This window comes from Sinocyclocheilus rhinocerous, unplaced genomic scaffold (assembly GCF_001515625.1).
Source record: "Sinocyclocheilus rhinocerous isolate Xijiao unplaced genomic scaffold, SAMN03320098_v1.1 scaffold957, whole genome shotgun sequence".
Taxonomy (NCBI): domain Eukaryota; kingdom Metazoa; phylum Chordata; class Actinopteri; order Cypriniformes; family Cyprinidae; genus Sinocyclocheilus; species Sinocyclocheilus rhinocerous.
Window position 1 is genome coordinate 64714 of NW_015649405.1, and position 20789 is coordinate 85502.

At 38.0% G+C, this 20789-nt stretch overlaps 1 protein-coding gene across 11 annotated transcripts in view; it reads right to left on the minus strand.

The window, feature by feature from the left end:
• LOC107710549 (receptor-type tyrosine-protein phosphatase F) overlaps positions 1 to 20789 on the minus strand; it is a 230461-nt gene that overhangs the window by 58574 nt on the left and 151098 nt on the right. For 8 of the 11 annotated variants that reach the window (XM_016515343.1, XM_016515342.1, XM_016515340.1 and 5 more), the window contains 6 exons: positions 16537 to 16806; positions 14983 to 15564; positions 14035 to 14168; positions 13018 to 13162; positions 9736 to 10041; positions 4708 to 4901 (listed from right to left, as the gene is read on the minus strand). In XM_016515343.1, coding sequence (XP_016370829.1) covers positions 4708 to 4901; positions 9736 to 10041; positions 13018 to 13162; positions 14035 to 14168; positions 14983 to 15564; positions 16537 to 16806 — 1631 coding nt within the window. The remainder of the gene's footprint in view (positions 1 to 4707; positions 4902 to 9735; positions 10042 to 13017; positions 13163 to 14034; positions 14169 to 14982; positions 15565 to 16536; positions 16807 to 20789) is intronic. The other 3 variants (XM_016515345.1, XM_016515344.1, XM_016515347.1) reach the window with 1 other exon arrangement.

Sequence of the window (20789 nt, forward strand, 5' to 3'; positions counted from 1 at the left end):
CGACGTGTTTTGATTTTGAAACGTGCAGTGCTCATGTTTATTCAACGAAGTCAAACGGCACAAATAAATCAATGTATGGGAAACACTGGTAATGTATATCGAAATATCGGAAATGTGTTTAAAAATCATATCACCGTTATTGAAAAAAATTATATCGCGATACATATTGATATTGAATTATTGTCCAGCCCTACGTTCACCCATAAAGCAGATGCTCTCAGAGTCTTAAAGAGGCGTTTACGTGACAGCAATTTGCAGTAACAAAGCGACCAGAAGTCATTTCCTCTTAAAGAGAGTTGATTTGAGGCAGTATGAGTGACAACAGTTGGTAACATGACAGTTTATGCAAATGATCCTTATGCGAATGCACAGTGATGGGATGTAGCAAACACCAATGGTACAGTAATGTAGACAAGTGAAACTAGTGGTACACATACCTACTACCAACTCACAACCCCAATTAAAAACCCCTGGACCAACTAATTAAGGTCTTAAGGCATACTAGAAACTTCCAGGCAAGTGAGTTAAAGCAATTTGGAGCTGAACTAGGACATTGGCCCTCACAAAGCAGCTTTGGATACCCTTGACCTAATGACAGGATGGTCGCAGTTTATCTATCCAATGTTATTGGGTTTGAACCTTCCATGTTTTGGGTACCAGCTCTGGTCCTTCCCTACTAAAAGCCGCACCACCCACAGTTCAGATCTCTCACTACATCTGTCATTTGCTCGTTGCCTCTTCTATCCTACACTCACAACTAATGCAACAAGATCCTAACCAAACAGCACAGAAGAGTGACAGCTGTAATTGTAGGGGACTCTCATGCAGATTTATTGGAGATTCTTCATGGAAAGGTTGACAGGCTTCTTTAACGGCCACTTGCTCTGCTCTCGTGGCACACTGGAATGGATCAATTAACTCAATCTCTCAGTTAAATTTAGACCCAGAATGAGGGTGGTGGTGTGTGGGTTCACAGTCTGGCCTTTTTTGAAAAGAAAATGCGTTTATCCCACCCACGGACAAACAAGTGCTCGCTGGTTTCCTGGCTTTTCAGCTGAGGCCAGGGAGCCAGATGAGAGAGAGGTTTCTCATGTTGCTCTGAGTGAGACAAATGAATGGTTAAAATTATGACTATGTCTCGATACAAACCAAGCGAAATCAATAGTATAGCAGTGCACACCTTTTATGAAAATGTAATATCTTAGACAGGCTATTAGTAAATCTAAATCAACAGTCAAATAGTTATTTAAACATTTTTAAGTAGTTTTGTAGGTAATGCAGCCTTATGCCAGACTTTGCCAATCATTTATTTAGTCCACTTAAACCCCTCCTCACACTTAGATTGCATTGCCTCCATCCATTCAACAACTAATGGGTAGAATCAAGTCCATGCCCTACATCTAAATATTTTCAATAATTCTTTCACTTGGCTGTATGTCACATTATGGGAGAATTTCCATTTTATCATGAATTTTAGAATTATAGTTAAGAGCAACAGTTTATGTAACCAAAATAAATGGCAACAACAACAAATAGGATAATTAAAAAATGTTTAAAAATGTTGGAATACTTGAGGGAGATGCATGATGATCCTCAAAAAAGCCTCCTCAAAAGTGGCAGTCATGTTTCAGTCCAGTTCCAAAAATCTATCACATTATAAAATAAAATGTGTACGTGTTGTTTGATGTTGACATGTTAGGGGAAAAAATGAAACCATGTTTTGAAACAAGACAAATTAGAGTTGCAAATTATAATTAGTTAGTCTGTAACTCTTGTGTTAATGTTAATTTGTAGCTTAGCTATTAGGGTTTGGATTGGTTCAGTAATGCATACTAAAAGCAAATGAAAAACATTACACATGCTCCTGCTCTCCTCAGAGATGTTTTAGGAGCCCATCCATGCAGAAGCCCATGCTCTTAGAGCCAGAGTGTCTCTGAAGGTGGTAGAGAAACAGTGCATATTAAAAATGAACAACTGGCAAGCCCCAGAAGAACAAAAATGGATGTCTTGAGAAATCCGGGGCTTTTTGTCAAGACAAAAAGCACTACAAGCCATTTATCAAAGCAACTCTGCAACCACCCTGCCAAACCATTAGTGTTACACAATACACAATGGATTTTCATCACTCCTCCGACATGTTTTCTCCCTTCTTCACTAGCTCTCCCTGGCCAATTACATCCCAGAGAGCAAAGCAACAACACATTCTCTTTTTTTTCTAAGGGCCAAAGAATGAAGAAAGATGTTGACATAAATGTAACCGGAGTCTTATGATACATCTTCAATGTCTGAGAGAAAATAGAGAAACAAGGTGAAAATAAACAGGCTTGTATGGATCATTGTGTCTGAGGAACCTGATATTTACAAATACATCTCAGCAAGTCTTGCAAGTGTTTTTATGTTTTTTTCTATGACAATGACGGCGAATGGTTAATGTCCTGAGACAAACCATCACAGTTCGTGGTAAATGACTCAACAACGTTTCAGATGTCATGGCGTATGAAGGGAATGTTGTTTGCCAAAGAGGGAGAGGCAAGTGCAGGTGCCCTTGGGTTGTGAGAGCAAAGAGGTCGACAGCAGTTCACCTGACAGATACTGTAAACAAAACCTGTCTAATGTTTTTTATTTGTCACCGATGGAAACTAGATGAAAAAATGTTGAAAAACTCACAACAAATGTGTCTTGTATGCTGTCAAAAACATTTAGAACTGCTGACCTTGTGACATTAAACAAAGTTTACAAGTTATTACTTGTGGAGGTGTTGGACTAGAGGCGCTGGACAGACAAAACATCAACTGCACCACAAACAAGTGTGGCGAAGGTCACAAAGACAACTTCAAGCTCTGAGCCAGGGATTTTATAGAATATATCATATAAAGATCCCTAAACATGCATCATCATTGTATGAAATCAAGAAGGTGCAATCTGAACAACTCATATCGGTCCAATAATCACAAGAGCAATACTAATAATAACCAATATGGTACCAATATATGCATCCCTAATATGACAGAAGAGAAAACTTGCCAGTTCTAGGAGGTGGACTGAGCGCTGATGCGTAAGTTAATACATTTGCATTTTACATGCACTCCTTCACTTGGCTATGTACTTATGCAAATGAGAAATAATCTTCTCTATGCACCAGAAAACCCCTGTCACCTGCCCATTTACTAAAAACCATTAAAGCCCACAGTGGTCCATAAACGTCTCTTGTTACAGTCTTACAAGTCTAGCTCAGTGAGGGGAAATGCTAACACAGGTAAATGAGAAACTTTTGTTTGGGGGCAGGGAAAGTGCAGAAAAACACATGTCTACGCAAGTTAATTCTAAGCTAACAATTCAGAGCAGAAGCATTTAAATGCCCCCAGTCTGATTCTCTCTATTCCCGAAAAGTGTCTACTTTAAGATATTCATGGATATCTAAATCCCTCCTAAGGATTACTATCTTTCTTCCATCTCAGTGCACCCACGTTTCTTCAGGCAGTTTTAAATCTCCTTATATTAACGCACCATGAGCGAAACAGAAACAGAAAAAAATTACAGAGTAACAAGGCAGTGCATATGTATTAGCGTTACAAAGAGCTGAATTCTTGAAAGGCCACCAATAGCGTGTGCCTATGAAATATTTAACAATTTACATAACATTGAAGACTATGAAAAAGTGTTTATGTAGACGTGTAGACATCTATCTTGAAAATTCATAAGACAGACAAAGTTTCTGTTCCAAACCCTGATTTGCCTTACCAAGACAGCATTTTTTAGGCATTATAGACATGCTAACCAACCCAAAAGCTGTTTAAAATAGACAGACATTTATGCTGCCAAAAACCAAGCAGTGTTGCTAAACTATTAAAAATCGTTTTTTTAATTTAAAAACAGCTGAAATAAAATATAATATTAAATTAAAAAAAATATTTAAACAAAAATAAGAAATGTTGCCTTAGCAGCTAACTGAAATAAAATACATTTATTTGAAGTTGAAGAACTAAAATGACAAAAGCTAAAATTGAAATAAAAATGAAAGCTATCTACATATACATTAGTGCTGTCAAATGATTAATCGCGATTAATCGTATCCAAAATAAAAGTTTTTGTTCACATAATATGTGTGTGTACTGTGTATATTTATTATGTATTTATAAATAGAAACACATGCATGTATATATTTAAGAAAAACATGTAATGTTTATATATTAAATATATTTATATATAATATAAATTATATGAATATAAATATATACACTGTGAGAAACAGTACGAGAAACAGTCATGGCATTTTTTTTTATAAATTACTTTATATATTTTTTTGAAATTATTGAAATGAATTAAGTAATGATAATTTTTAAACAAAAAATAAAATAAATTAATTAATACTATTTCACCCAACATTTGTGTGCTTACTGCAGTGGATCAATAGTTTAGCAACATGCTAACGCCAAACTCCATGCTAATCAGCTGTGAGGTTTAGTCGAGTCTCTTGAGTGCTTTATATGAGGAGCACTATGTTTGTGGCACCCATGTAAAGCTTTTCAATAAGTCAATTAAAAGGTCCGATTTCAGTTAGGATGCTATCTCAGAAGGCAGTCGCCTACTTAAGACGGTGAGGAAGCTGACTAGGGTGTGGAACAGAGTCCAACTGAGCAATAACAATGGCAACCAATTCACTGTACAAACAGTCAAGTACTACAATAAAAAATTAGCAGGTAGTACCTGTGCTTCTGGCAGAGCAACATCCAATATATTTGGCTGGCTACGTGGCTCTCCGTTCTCCAGGCGGGAGTATATGACCTGGTATCCCCGTATCTGGCCATGCTGCTTCCCAGAAAGAGGCGGCTTCCATGTCACACGAATAGCTGTGGAGTTCACAGCCTCTACTTCAACTTTCCGAGGTGGGGCTCCAGGCACTAAAGGGGGAAAATTAGATTTAAACTTCAGGATGGAGGCTTTTAGGGTAGCTTGAGATAAAACACTCTAATAAATGCTAATGAGTTGTGGTTTGGCCGAGGAGAGGTATTTGTTTTACAATATTTGTTGGTTAAAGAACATTTATCATGCTGGGAAAAAAAGCTAATGTGGCTTCAGTAAGAAGATTATTCACAATAATTCAAGGATGCAGAAGACTGCAAAAAAAAGGTGATGAAGGACAACTGATGTTCTGATAAGGATGTGCTGAAATTCTGCTCAGCTGACATGATTTAGATGAATGAATTTACTGATTGTGAGTATGACATGAAAACAGCTGACTAGATGGGGGAAACTTATGATACTATTTCTAGGGAAGTAGATGAGACCCTGAGACCAAGGTACGGACAAACAGGGCTAAGATGGTAGAGGAGGAGAATGAGAAAGAATGATTTGAGATATTTGAGATGGGAAAAGGGACAAAGGGAAAGAGATTAATGAAGAACCAAGATACATTACCAGTCAAAAGTTTGAAATAATTACGATTTTTTTAAGTGTCTTGTGCTCACCAAGGCTGCATTTATTTGATGAAAATTACAGTAAAACAGTAATATTGTGAAATATTATTTCAATTTAAATTAACAGTTTTCTATTTGAATATATTTAAAATTTAATTTCTGTCATTTTCATCAGCCATTCATCAAAAAATCATTCTAATATGCTGATTTGGTGCTCAATAACCATTTCTTATTATAAGCAATGTTGAAAAAAATTTTCTGCTTCATATTTTCATGGAAACCATGGTATATTAAAGGGGTCAACGGATGCCCATTTTCCACAAGTTGATATGATTCTTTAGGGTCTCAATGAAAAGTCTATAACATACTTTGGTTAAAATTTCTCAATGGTAGTGTAAAAAACTACCCTTTTTACCCTGTCAAAATCAGCTCTGTTCATAGCAAGCCGTTTCCTTGCATGTTGCTTTAAATGCTAATGAGCACTGCTGACCCTGCCCCTCTCTTCTGTGGGGTGACGAGCAGACTGTAAACTTTAGCCGCATTTAGCCGCGAAACTTGCTAACTAGCACATTATTAGGAAAGGCGATTTGCAAAGATTCATAAAAAAAGTAGGTGAGGCTGGATCACGAATGATTCGCGTGAACTTAAACGCATTTAGGTAGATCGGGGGCGCATTCCCTTCAAAAACGAAAGTAACGTTAATCCTCTGCATCTTCAGCGGCTCAGATGTCGGGAGTAAATGACGACTGCTATGTTCATTATTACATCCAACAACAGAACACCTCAATCGCTTAATGGACCCTTTTCACAAGACTGTGATGACGCGTTTAACGGTCATCCGCATCGTAAATCCTCAAAGTTTTTCATATTTGTATTTTTTTTTTTATGTATGTACATTTATAACACTATTCTTTTGTATTATATCACCTTTGCATCAAATTACAAAAAAACAGTTAACGCTAATGCGAGGGTGTTTCTAATGCAGCGTCTATGGGAGGGACGGTAAATTTGACATCTACAGCTCACTCAGAGCGGGTCTAAGTTAAGACAGCCTTGTCAATCAACTATCGTGGGAGGGGCTTGTGCAGAACTACGTCATTTGACAGGAATCTCAGAACAGCCTGATTTGAGAAAGGGGATTTTAAAATCAGTGGCGTTGCGGTGGTGTTTTAAAATGAGGAGGCAGTTATATACAGTATATATATATACACATAATATATAAATCCATGTCCCTGTTACACTTAATGTTTTCGTATTTTATTAACATTATTTAAAAAAAATTTATATTTTAAATAATAATTATACATTTTATAGTGTTTTTATGCATTTTTACATTTATTTAAAAATAATAACGAAAGGCAATTTGAACAACATTTTGGAAAGACTTCATTAGTTAGGGTAACGTTAGTTAACATGAACTAAGAATGAACAATACTTCTACAGCATTTATTGATCTTAGTTAGATGCTATTTACACTAAGTGAAAATAGCAGTATTTTCTTAGCGATATGCTATTTACACTAAGCGCAAATAACTATTGATTCTATTTACACTATGTTAAAATAGCAGGATTTTCTGCTATTTATACTACTATTTCAAATAGTGGCAATTATCTGCACCTTAGAATTGTAGAACATGATAAAACAGTATGCAATAATAACATATTGAGTGTAAATTATAATTTTAATTCAAATTATTAAATGGATGCCACCGTATTGGGGAAATATAAGCCTTCCCTACACCTACCCGATGTGATATGAGATTTGAAAATGGAGAGGAAAAAAGTTTGGTAAAGGGTGGGATCGAACCCGGGTCGATCGCATCAAAAAAGACTTCGGCACGCGCTTTACTATCTACACCACCGGACTTGTTCATTAACTATTGTCTTTTGTAGTCACCTTACATTGATGGGCGAAGTTAGTGTAAATAGATTCTGCCAACTATTTGCACTTAGTGTAATAGACACTGTTTTTTAATAGTGAACTGATGTTCAGCTGTTCTTTTTAATAGTCAACTTATTTTCGAGTCATCGTCATAAAAGCCCTGTAAACACTGTCACAGACACGAAGATACATCTTTCATTTCATCACGCTGAATGCTCACTAACTGTCATGGTCATCACGTTTTCAGGCCATTTCAAATTTTATTTTGACGTGACACATAGCAGTGATATCGAAGCGGGTGAGTTGTTTACTTACTTAATATATAGTCAATAACGCCATCATTTTCTTCATTCAGGCCGAGAGCTCGCACGAAAACAAGAGGTGGGATTTATCGCATGAACCAATCACATCCGATCATAACCGATCATATCCAATTATAGCGCGATGGAGACATTGCCTCCTCTCACGTGATTTTCCACCATTTCATGCTCAATTACCCCCCCCATAAACCCACGGCACGCTAAGGGGTCTCTGTTTTAAGTCAATGGGCCGAAGGGAGGCAAGCCTCCTCAAATATTCTACCTGCGGGTCTCACTGTTGGACAGTTACTTTATACAAACGAGTGACTTCTATACTTTTAATGTCATATTTATTAGTATTATTTGCATTGTTTCATTTTTGTAATATCGATTATTTTCTCATCCAATTTTTTGAGGAGACACTGCCCCCCTTGCCTCAGGGATTAAAAAAAAAACCACTGGGTGGATTTTTATCATTATAAGGTGGATGTGTACCACACACTTCCAACACACATTTATGTTCAAACAACATGGAAAGTGAATTTTGCATCCTATGACCCCCTTAACATTCAAAAACGTGGCCATACCATCTTATGGTACCATACTTATTAAATACCATCTTAAATAAGTAAATAAATGACTAAATGAAATTCAGCAATATTGTCAATATTGACAGTTAAGACATTTATAAAGTTACAAAAGATTTATATTTCAAATAAATGCTGAACTTTCAATTGATCAAAGAATACAGGAAATATGTATTTCCTGTAGAAACAGTTTCTACAGAAATATTAAGCTGTTTTCTACACCGACAATAATAAGACCCATTATTAATAATTAAGCACCAATGATAACTTGATAATAACTCATCAGCATATTCAAATGATTTCTGAAGGATTATGTGACACTGAAGACTGGAATAATGGCTGCTGAAAATTCAGCTACACTATTTACAGAAATTCATTACATTTAAAAATGCTGTAAAATAGAAAACAGTTATTTTAAATTGTAATAATACTTCATAATATTAACTGTGTAAGTGTAACTGTACTTCTTGAGCACTAAGGAAGGTGTGAAGGGTAAAACATGGCCTGGGAGGGTGCTTGTGTATGCGTGCAGGACAAGCATTGCATGCTCCGGGGAGCAGAGCAAATCCCGTTATTTAGAGACAAAGTGCATGTTGTCTGGTAACAGAGCATGCAGTGAGCACATCCGGTTTTATACTGCTCTCCTACGCTTAATAAACTTCTCTCCTTAGCCTACACTTCTAGAAACCTTATCAAAGCACCCAGGGATTGCCTGAAGTAACACGTGTTACAGCCTGGCTATATAACTTGCGTAAACACACACATAAAATTCACTGTAGCACAACTGAGAAAGGACAGACAGTGAGTAAGAGTGAGTAACTGCTTTCAGGGCTGATGTCTGTGACTTGATGTCAGGGGTCAGGGGTTTTTGTACTTTTGAGGTTAAGGACCCCAAAATATGATGATTCCCTTGCAAAGGAGCCCTTTCTACATGGAGACCCATATAGGACAATTAAACCATATTTCAATTAAAAGATTACATTAAAGCTTTCAACCCTTGGTTAGTGGTCCACTAATTTATGGTGCTTTAAGAGGATGTCTCTGTGATATTGCTCCCACCTCACTTACATAGTTGATTCAATTATAATTAAAACTCAATGCTCCATCTACTAAGTTCAGTCACCGTTACTCTTAAGGAGAAGACACAGCTTTCAGATCCAGGTTCGATCAAGGACAGGTGACAAACGCCTTTCTTCAAAAGCCTTTATGAGCAAGTTCACATATATCAGTATGACCTTCTAGCCTTGGATTTTTTAAAGTATTTGACTTCAGTACCGATCATACCACATATTTCATGAGAAAAGTTTGACAATCAAGCAAATTAAAAGTCACAAACACTTAGAATCTAAAGTAATTCCTTGGGAAACCAACTCATAGATGATTCTGTTCATTTCCATTTGTATCTTATGATTCTGGTGAGACTATTCCAGTCACGAATAAGAATTGTTAATAGCCATGCTTAAAATTGTCAGAAAATAAGGGAAGAGAAAGACAACAGCCAGCAGCAGCCCAACATTATTAGCAGTCCACATAGGATACTTCAGACCTACCGTCCTCCTTGGTACGGACACGCACAGCTGTGCTCTCAGGGCCGGGGCCCACATCGGTGTGCGCTCTCACCCACACCTGATACTCCGTCCACTTCTCCAGGCCCTCCAGCACATAGCTGGTGGCATCCGCTCCAATGTCCGGTACCTCATGGTGCTCAGTGTCTTCTCCGTTCACTGCCTGGTAGCAGACTGTGTAGCGCACAATAGCGCCGTGGCGACTAGCGGCGGGAGGTGCCACCCAACTCACCTTGATGCTGGTGGAGCTCAGACTGAGCAGGTGCACGTCTTGAGGGGGGGCAGAGGGGGCTGCAGGTGGGGGCAAGGCAATGGGAAGGGCATCAAGCAAAATGAAACAACTTAAAGCAAGCTCGTTTCTGGACTGAGAGGTTGGCACAACAATAGAGAACATCTTACTTTGTGTTGTATTTTTGTCTAATTTCAAATTAGAATTCTAAACTGATTTCATACATTAGAAGCCATTTAAGTTAGAAAGTTTAAATCAAGCTTCTTTATTTTTTATTGATTTGTTTTTATTTATTTTTTTTAAATACATTTTTGCTGTGATTTCAAAAACTGAAAAAAATCAGTACTGCAAAACACAACCATCTACCATCTACCACAATCTAATGGTGCTAAGACACAACCAGGGTGAGATACTAACTTTTCTGTTCACCACCGTCTGTGGCTGGAATGTAAAAATTTTGACACTCAAATTTTTTATTATTTATTGATTTTATTTATTTATTTTTAATAACTTAGTATGTATGTGAAACTGGGCTAATGAACAAAACATTAAATCTTGATACTTTTTTTGGCAGCATTTGTTTACAATATAGTCTTTATTAAATATTGGTTTGAATAAGCTTAAGGTTGATGTGTTGGGTTATTTATTTATTTTTTCGAAAATATTAAAAAGAAATATACAAAAAATTTAAAGAAAATTAATGGTAGAATGTGCACATAAGATAAAATGGTTCTTTAATATTATATGTGTGACCCTGGACCACAAGGGTCAATTTTTTGAAACTGAGATTTATACATCATCTGAAAGCTGAATACAGCAAACAATCTTTCCATTGATGTATGGATTGTTAGGATAGGACAATATTTGGCCGAGATTCAACTATTTGAAAATCTGGAATCTGAGGGTGCAAAAAAAATCTAAATATTGAGAAAGTTTTGATATATTTATGGTAGGAAATTTACAAAATACCTGCATGGAACATGATCTTTACTTAATATACTAATTATTTTTGGCATAAAAGAAAAATCAATAATTTTGACCCATACAGTGTATTGTTCACTATTGGTACAAATATAATCTTATGTGTCTTATGACTGGTTTTGTGGTCCAGGGTCACAAATTGTATAAATACACTACCACAAACTTTGGGGACAGTAAGAATCTTTTTTTTTATTTTTATTTATCAAAAGTGACAGTGAAGACTTTTATATTATTACAAAAGATCTACTTGAAATAAAGGCTGTTCTTTTGAAGAAGAAATTTGAAAAAAAAAATAATAATAAAAAAAATAAATCAATCAATCAATCAATCCATCCACAGTTTCTTTTGTTTTACATTAGTAATAATAAGAAATGTTTATTGAGCACCAAATCAGCATATTTATATTATTTCTGAAGAATATGACACTGAAGACTGGAGTAATGGCTGCTGAAAACTCACAGGAAAAAAAAAAAAGTATTGTCTAATTCTATACTTTACTAATTGTACAATTCTAATATATTTTAAATTGTAATCATATTTCACTGTAGTTTTGATCAAATAGATGCAGCCTTGGTGAACATAAGAGGCTTTTTCCAAAAACATTTTTAAAAAATCATACCGACCCCCAAACTTTTAAATGGTAGTGTTTTTTAACAGCTGAGTGTGTTGTTGTTACTATACAATCTAAGACTGATTAAAATGACCTGCCATTTAGCTGGTGCTGTGTGCTAATTTCTCACCCTGGTCACAGCGATCAGCAAGTCACAACCGTTTACTGCCTTTCTCTGTTTGGGTGTTGACAAGCAGGGGAAAGGCCATCGGTTTGTGTTTTAACAGGCGTTCACACATTCTCAGTCAGCCTATTGGCCGAGAGACAACAGCTCCCCGTTTGTCAGAGATCCAAGTGTCAGTGAGTGTGGCAGCTGACGCGTCCGAGAGCGTACTCCACCATTAAAGTGTGCTGCTAGCTTCTTTTGGCAGGCTTGGTGCCACTTCTGAGTGGCTGAGATAAGCACAGCACCAGCAAGGCATATTTGACTAAGTCTGCGACGGATTGAGATCAGGTGAGCTACCAAATTAAATGTTCCTGCACAACACAACACAGTCCAGAGGCATACAAAATTACGACAACAGCACAACAACAATTTACAATGATCAAAAAAGCTAAATGGCATTCGTTCATGCAGCTCTATATGATAAACACAAATGCGTAATAAAAAAAGTAACAATAATTAACTAAAGAAGAAAAAAGAGATGACTGAGAGGAATAAGAAGAACAAGAAGAATATACACTGGGATTTTAACATGCTTGCATTCCTTTGTTAACAACCAGAGCAGTTTGGTGACGTGGCACCGTTCTTGGCGCCCACGGTTGGATTGAGCACGAGGCGTCTCTCATCAGGCGGTCCTTAATCTGACAACTGTGGGAGAGCCACTACAAACGCCTGATGCTGCAGTAGGTGACAAAAATACTGCAGCCGTAGCTGAACATGTCGGCAGATTGTAAGGTTGTTTTTTTTTCGGGGGGTCCTGACACGAAACTCAGAGATCAAAAGGTCTTTTTGAGTCCTGAAGGAGGTGATAGACAGGTCTCTAGGAGAACATGAGGCTGTGAGAGACTCAGAGGGAAAGGAAGTACTCTGAGATGACTGTAAATGTTGTTATATATTCTCTGAACATTGAACATCTTTTGATATGGTTGGGATGGGCTATATATGCAAGCAGAGCGTTAAATTTAGCACAGATGTAGTGCTTCAGCTCCTTTTCTTGAGTAGGCTTCACTCCTCTGGCTTTTAACATTGCAGCGATTACAAATCACACTGATAGCCTATAAACCAAAATAATAATGAGTAAGGCACAAGCAGACACCAAACGTACCTTTCGCCCTTGTCAATGTACTGTATAAAGGTATTCTCTGGCTTAGAGGTGTGAGAGAATTAATGGTGGAGACGGTAGACAATAGCTTGAGAAAGGAAGGTAAAAGAGGTCCCCTGGTTTGTCCATAGCGACAAGTTTACGTTAGTTGACATGATGAAGACAAAAAAGAGGGCACTTACTGGACTGGGCGGTCCTGGCCTCGATGGGTTGAGTGAAGACCCCTAGCCCCATTTCAGAGCGGGCCGCCAAAGAGAATTTATACAGAGTGTCCGGCTTTAGACCTTCAACAGCGTATGAGCCGGCAGGGTCGAAGGTCACATGGATCTGAAGAGAAAACAGCACAATCTATAACCATCTCTTTACTTGGCCTTATAGACGTGTTTATTTTAAAGTCAAAATGACATGAAAATTCATGTTATTGACCTTATTGTGAACAATTCATTCATGAATATGCTTTTTTTTGACCTTGTCATTTTTAATTAACATAAATCAATCTTCTGGTGAAACAACAGAGTCGGACTTCTCCAATCATTTAGTCTGCTTAAACCCGACCAGATTCGATCATGAGAAGAGAGAGATTTTGAGTAAATAATGGCTTACATATCAGTATGTCTTCACAAAGTATGAATTTACATTATTTAACAAAAAAAGCGATAACTGACAGAACATGCAGTTTTCAGTATTACTACTGTAGTATTATTTATCAGAAAACTTTTAACAGGTAATATTGTAAGCTGCTATTTTTCTCTGTAAGGATCAGCTAAATTAATAGATCTACATATATTTTACTCATTATTAATTTTAAGATTATAGGGCGAGTGCAGAAGTTTTTCACTAAAAAAACTGAGAAGCGTTGTATTAGCATAGAGACACACTGATGGCTATCACAATGAGTGTGCATAACCCATCTGATCTCAGTGTGGGTGAACTGACATCAAGAAAACACATCCAAACAGTCCATTCTGGCATCAGTTAGAAATGCTGTCAAGCACTGTGCACTGATAAGTACATTCTGTTTTTGCACAATCTAATTCTATCAACTGACTGCAGACTTTGCCTGCAGTCATTTTGTGAAATGTCAATTTTGGCTATCTTTCATTTGTATCCATGGCCCACAGCAACAGCTGCACACGTTCAATATCTGGTCTGCTTGTAATTCTGAATGAATCAGGCAGAAACAAGCACTGGCGTGATACCTTGTTCTCTGAGTCAGCCTCCCAATATAGCAGCTCATATTTGATGATGGGGTCCTGGACTGGCCACAGCCAAGTTAGCTGGATCCGTGTATCCAGCTCTGCTTCGGCCTCAAAGTTGGAAGGCTGAGCAGGGACTTGAATTTCAACAGACAAAGAGATGTTAGCAACAACAGATGCACAAGTATTTTTATGGTACTGGCATGACAATTCACTATTCAAAAGTAGGACTGGATATTGATTCACATTTCCTGATTAAATTAGATTCCAATTCAATTAAATTTCATTATGATTCTGATTCATTCGGGTACAATTTAGTCACAATGTCAATTTTGCTTCCAAAAATTCTCTCAAAGCTTTTGCTGTAAATTATACGAAGAACCTTTAAATTCTGTATATTACAAACATATGAAATAATAAATAAAAAATAACTACAGGGCCCAATCCATCTCTCCTGTAATATGTTAATATATTCCATAACGAGTAATGATAGTAATGATAACGATAAAGTAATGATAACGATGTTGATTTATCAGCCCCTCTGAATGATTCAGTTTGAACGATCCATTAAAAAAGTAATTTGTTCATGAATCAGACTATACTGGTTATGATGTATGATTGAATTCACAAAAAATAACCTGGCTATTAATGGAAGTTATTTGTTCATGAGACAGACTATAATAGTCACACTGTACTGTATGTTTTTGATTCACTAAAAATAACCGGTTTAAACGAGTCACTTGTTCATAAATCAGAATACACTGTTCACATTGTATGTTTTTGATTCACTAAAAAGAATCAGTTCATACGAGTCCTTTGTTAAAGAATCAGACTACACTGATCATGTGAGGTTATTGTATGTGACATCATGACTGATCAGTGAAAACATATATTTATTACTCAGCCCTATGTAAAAGCACTGACGTATTATTCATTAACCCCAAACATTACCTCCTTGCTGTGTCTTGACTTGCAACACATCAGATGGGGGTCCGTCCCCTACAGATGTAAAGCCCAACACACGTAGGCTGTAGGTGATGTCGGGGGTCAGGCTCGAGATGGTTGTGAGACGGCTGTCGTCTGTGTTGTGTTTCTGCCAGGCGCTGAGAGGTGCGTCCAGGTCAGATGTGAAGTAGATGCGATAGCCTCTAATCTGACCATTAGGTTCCTCCGGCGGTTCCCACTGCACCAACATGGTGCTGGCACTCAGCATACGTGCCTGGACATGCAGTGGTGGGGAGGAAGGTGCCTGCTCACCCGTCCGTGTTTCAACTGGGTCGCTGGGTGGCCCACGGCCAATGTTGTTGACCGCCATGACACGGAACTCATACTCGGAATAAGGGCTGAGACCGCCGATGCTATAACGTGTGGTGGCAACACCATCCACTTCCTGGAAATTGGTGTCCGAGGACTTGGCCCGGTACTGGATAATGTAGTAAGACACAGGTTCAGGGTTTCCAGAATCCCATGTCAGTGTAACACTGGTAGCTGTGGTTTCCGTCACAATTAGAGACGTAGGAGGCTTTGGGAGTGCTGAGGAGCAAACAATAAGAAAGGAAATGAAACAGATGACAGCGTATGTAGGCTAAGCTGCCTACACGGTGCACTCCTAAAATAGAGAAAGACAGGCAATGTAAGACAGAATGAGAAAGAAGAAAGGCTTGCATTCTGATGATTCACAGAAAGACAGACCATGCCGCCTCGTCATTGTGTCTTTAAGATTTGTGGCTGGACTCCAGATAAATGTCAGTGACATTCTCCGAGTCCATATTGATTGGTGAAGTGCAAAGTGCAATCAATAGAGGCAGCCATGATGACGGGGAACGAAGTCTGGCAGGGCTCGGCGTTGTCTGGTGGGACCAGCCGCACTGATACAGCTCCAGACATCTGGTCTGGGTAAACACATGCTCAGAATAATCTAAAGTCTTTCATTTTCTCAGAGCCCACAGTAAAACGTGGGAAGTCCCTAAAGCTCAGTCAACACAGAGCAAGTGTCCATGTTTTTTCTTTGTGTGTATTTGCCAGACGTACCAAACAGCTGGTCCGAAACCTTGGGGTTGCAGTTAGAAAATAACTTTTTCTAGTCTCTGACAACCTGTTCAGGGTCTTGGGTAAAATAAGAGTGTCTACAGAATCTATGAAAAATCTACAGAACTGACCCTATTTATGTTCTTAATACACATAATTGGTCTAAAACCTAGTACACATTAGGGCCTTTCGCACCGCGGGAACCTTTTCACAGTACCAGAACTAATTGTGGAACTTCCACTCTGGCTCGAGGTCAGTCCAAGTGACATAATTTTAAATTAAAATCCTTGTGTGTAGGCAACAGCGCATTTGCAAATGATTTCAGCTCTAAAAAGCAAATATCAACTACTGTAAGTAGTACACACATGCTTGAGTGTACTTTTAATGGTTTGCACACTCAATGCGCTACGAGACGGAGCGGAATATGGAAAATTAAGTATAGCTGGGACTTTACGTACACTTTTTCAGGGATCTTACCTTTGACAGAAACTTGCGCGGTTGCCTCGATCATACCGAGAGATGAGATAGCCACGCAGGTGTAGTTGGTCGACTGACGGATGTTGGTGAGCTCCAGGACATTGCGTCCCACAGGCATCTCCTCGTCCTTGGTGAGCTCCACCTCTCCAGTCATCCATTTGACGTAGGGCATGGGGGCACCTACCGCCACACAGGTGAGGTTGACACTGCCCCCTGGCATCACCTCGTGGTTGGTAGGTGGGATAGAGAAACGGGGCGGCACTCGCCGTACTACCAGAAAGAAGAACATCCAGTGTGAGCTGCAACAGGTAGTATTTTATATCAATTTTGATACAAAAACAGTTTGGAAAAGACCATTTACAGGGAAATCTATTGTGATTACTACATCTCTAGTGTGAATACTAGGGCTATGTCACTAACATGCACAAACTAACATGAAGTTGAGCTGACAGGTCAAACAAATTTACTTCAAGGGCCGAGCTGCCACTTTTTCCATTTGCTAAAGCCTGAAGCTTAACAACTGGAGGCTGGAAGTCAATACTGCGGCTCACACACATGTGCAGAAGAGGGCGATAAACCAATACGTGCCGGGGGAAGGGTGAAGAAGGCATCGTAATGGTATTTCTTATAGAGTGAGACATTAAAATTCATGCCAAAGGGGAGCTTCATTGAATTGTAGATTTGAGGGGAAAAAAATCATCCTCGCTGAGGCATTGCAGGATGTGGAGTTTTCTCTGTCAGTTTATCGCCCGGTGGCACTGAGACCCCGGTCTGTTGTTGCTCAGTCCTGCCTGGATTCGGGAACCTGTCTGAGACCTTGTGGGAGACGCATTGTTCACTGGGCTCTTCTCTTTGTGAGCCTCTGATATGCAGATAAACCTGACATTAAAAGAGGTTCCCATGGAGACGAAAAAGAGCCTGCTGACACTGTGCAGAAATGGGGAGGAGAGAGGACAACTATCAATTGAATTCAAACCTGCCTTGACATATACTGACTCGACTGCATGAGGCCAAGCTCACGGTGTACGAGGAACTAATCCACAAGGATCAGCGTGAGAGAAACATCAACGTTTTTAAAGGGTACTCTGTTATCAATGCAAATACTAGGATGCGTTTCAGTCTCTATTGTGCAGGGCTCAGAATCGTAGCTGGTGGCCATCACTGGGGATGCAAATGCTGAGCTATTTACAAGAAGAGTAAGCTGGAGAGACTTTTCCTCTCCTATTCTCCCAAAATAGGAGTATAAAACAGCAGCACATTAAACAGACTCTTCCAATTTGTGTTAATGACCCGCTGCCTCATGTCTGTCTATGCAGAAATGGCATAGGCAATAATTGGTTTCTGCACAGGTCCTCCTGAAATTGGATTCTCGACTATGTTCTCTCATTTTATTTTCAGATAGATACCATGACCAAGCCTGTTATTCTCCTCATTATGTTTGCATTGTAAAGGCAAAACGGTAGACTCTTGAGAGTTTTTTCTTTGAATTAGGCAATGTTAAATTCAAAGTACTTTAAGTCCACTGTTGCAAAGAAATTACAGTTGCAATAGCATATCTAAGAAATACAAAAATTCACTTTATTGATTTCCAGGGAACTCCGTGAGACTGAAAAACCATGACTATGGACATGGACATACAATGATGATGATTTGTAGTACAAGAATGGAAATGCACTGTGGGTAATACAACAGATGTAAAATAAACACTGGTGATATTTCTATTATAAAGCTTCAGGTAACAGGGAGCAGGTTGGTTGAAAGAGTTTCTATTCACATGCATTGTGGGCTAAAACCGAAAACAGACACTTGTACCTGACAAAAAAGGTTTAAAATTAAATTAAATTAAAAATAAATTGCATTTAAATTAAATTATTTCAAAACATTTAAAACTAACAGATTAAAACTATTCTGGACCAAATAACATTGCTAACTCTTTTAGTTTTAGAGAAACCCCTACGTCATGGAGTATCAAGCTCATGCAAACCACCTGACACAACACATTCAGCCTGAACACACAGGTGAGGGGCGACAGCAGAGGGAGTGATTGATAGCAAGGGTCTCTGATTAAAGAGGGATCCAGTTCGAGGTCTGCAAGAAGCGGTTATGAGTGAAAAGAACCAACCTTCTCGAGGGTCTAAGACATGAGGTGCGAGTTTGACCAAGTGATATGGAGATGAAATTGAAAGACAAAGACAAATAGGAGACAAGAGAACAGGAAAAGACGTGTAAATAATTTCATGGCAGTTAGAAAAACGAAATGGAATATCTAATAAAGACAGAGACACACAATCGAAACACGACACTCCAATTGAAAAAGTTAGATTTATATATATATATCCCATATATTAATTAAATTCAATTAAATATTACATTTTAAATTAAATTAAATTATTAACAAATAATATAAATCATTGTTTGTAAAATTTAAGGGGGGCATTTTACACAGATTAAAACTAGTTTGGACTAAATAACATTGCTATAGTAAAGGGAGTAAGATTGATAACAAGGGTCTCTGGTCTCTGGGATCCAATTTGAGGTCTGCAAGAAGTGGCTAAGAGTGAAAAGAACCAACCTCCTCGAGGGATTACTATATGAGGTGAGAGTTCGAGCAGGTTATATGATGAAGATGAAATTGAAAGAGACAAATGGAAGACAAGAGAACATGAAAAGACATTTGTGAATAATTTCATGGCAGTTAGAAAAATGCAATGGAAGCTATAACAGAGACACACTCAAATCACAACACTGTTTCAAAACGATTTGTGTATATTCTACAATATATATCATATATGCTGTAGGTTTACTGTGAAAAGTAAATACATGCCTATTGTAAGATAAATATAGTATAAAATTATGCATAAACTGAATATCTGTAGGGAACACAATCACATTGATACAGGTTAATGGTATTCATTTAAGGGAGTCAGTTGGGTAATACGAGTCGCTAGCATACATGCATTGTGACATTAAACAGAAAACTATCACTTAAACATGACAAAAAAGGGGTTTTAAATTAAATTAAATAATAAACTACATAATATAGTAAAAAATGTACTGTTTGTAAAATTTAAGGTGGGTGTTTTACACAGATTAAAACTAGTTTGGATTAAATAACATTGCTATCCCTTTTAATCCAGCATCAGGTGTAATCTGTGAAAGCAGCCCCTACGTCATGGAGTATCAGGCTCATGCGAACCACCTGACACAACAGGTGAGGGGCGACATGGCAGAGGGAGTGGGACTGATAAACAAGGGTCTCTGATTAAAGAGCGATCCAGTTTCAAGAGTGAAAAGAACCAACCTCCTCGAGGGTCTAAGACATGACGTGAGAGTTTGACCGAGTGATATGGAGATGAAATTGAAAGACAAAGACAAATGGGAGACAAGAAAACAGGAAAACACAGTTGTGAATAATTTCATGGCGGTTAGAAAAATGCAATGGAAACTCAGACTTAACTTAGATTTGTACATACTGTACCACATATCTCATAAATACTGTAGGTTTACAATGCTAAAGGTAAATACAAGCCTATTATAAGATAAATGTAAAAGAAATGCTTCACTGCATGTTTATAGGGAACGCAATCACATTAACACAGGTTAAAGGGATAGTCCACCCAAAAATGAAAATTCTGTCATCATTTACTCACCCTCATGTCATTCCGAACGTACGAGTTTCTTTCTTATGTTGAATATAAAAGAAGATGTTTTGAAGAATACTGGTAAGCAAACAGTTGATGGTCCCCATTGACTTCCATAGTATTCCTTTCCCTACTATGGAAGTCAATGGGGACCAACAACTGTTTGGTTCTTCAAAATTCTTCAGAATATCTTCTTTTGTGTTCAACATAAGAAAGAAACTTATACAGGTTTGGAACGACATGGGGGTGAGTAAATGATGACAAAATTTTCAATTTGGGGTGAACTATTCCTTTAATTACGGATATTAATTTAAGGAGGTCAGTTAGTACTATGGAAGTCAATGGGGACCAACAACTGTTTGGTTCTTCAAAATTCTTCAGAATATCTTCTTTTGTGTTCAACATAAGAAAGAAACTTATACAGGTTTGGAACGACATGGGGGTGAGTAAATGATGACAAAATTTTCAATTTGGGGTGAACTATTCCTTTAATTACGGATATTAATTTAAGGAGGTCAGTTAGGTTATAGAAAGTGGTCGTCCCTCTAGTTAGTTTTTTTTTTCTTCCTTCTCTCTCAGAGACTCTTACTAACACCAAACGTTTGTGGAACA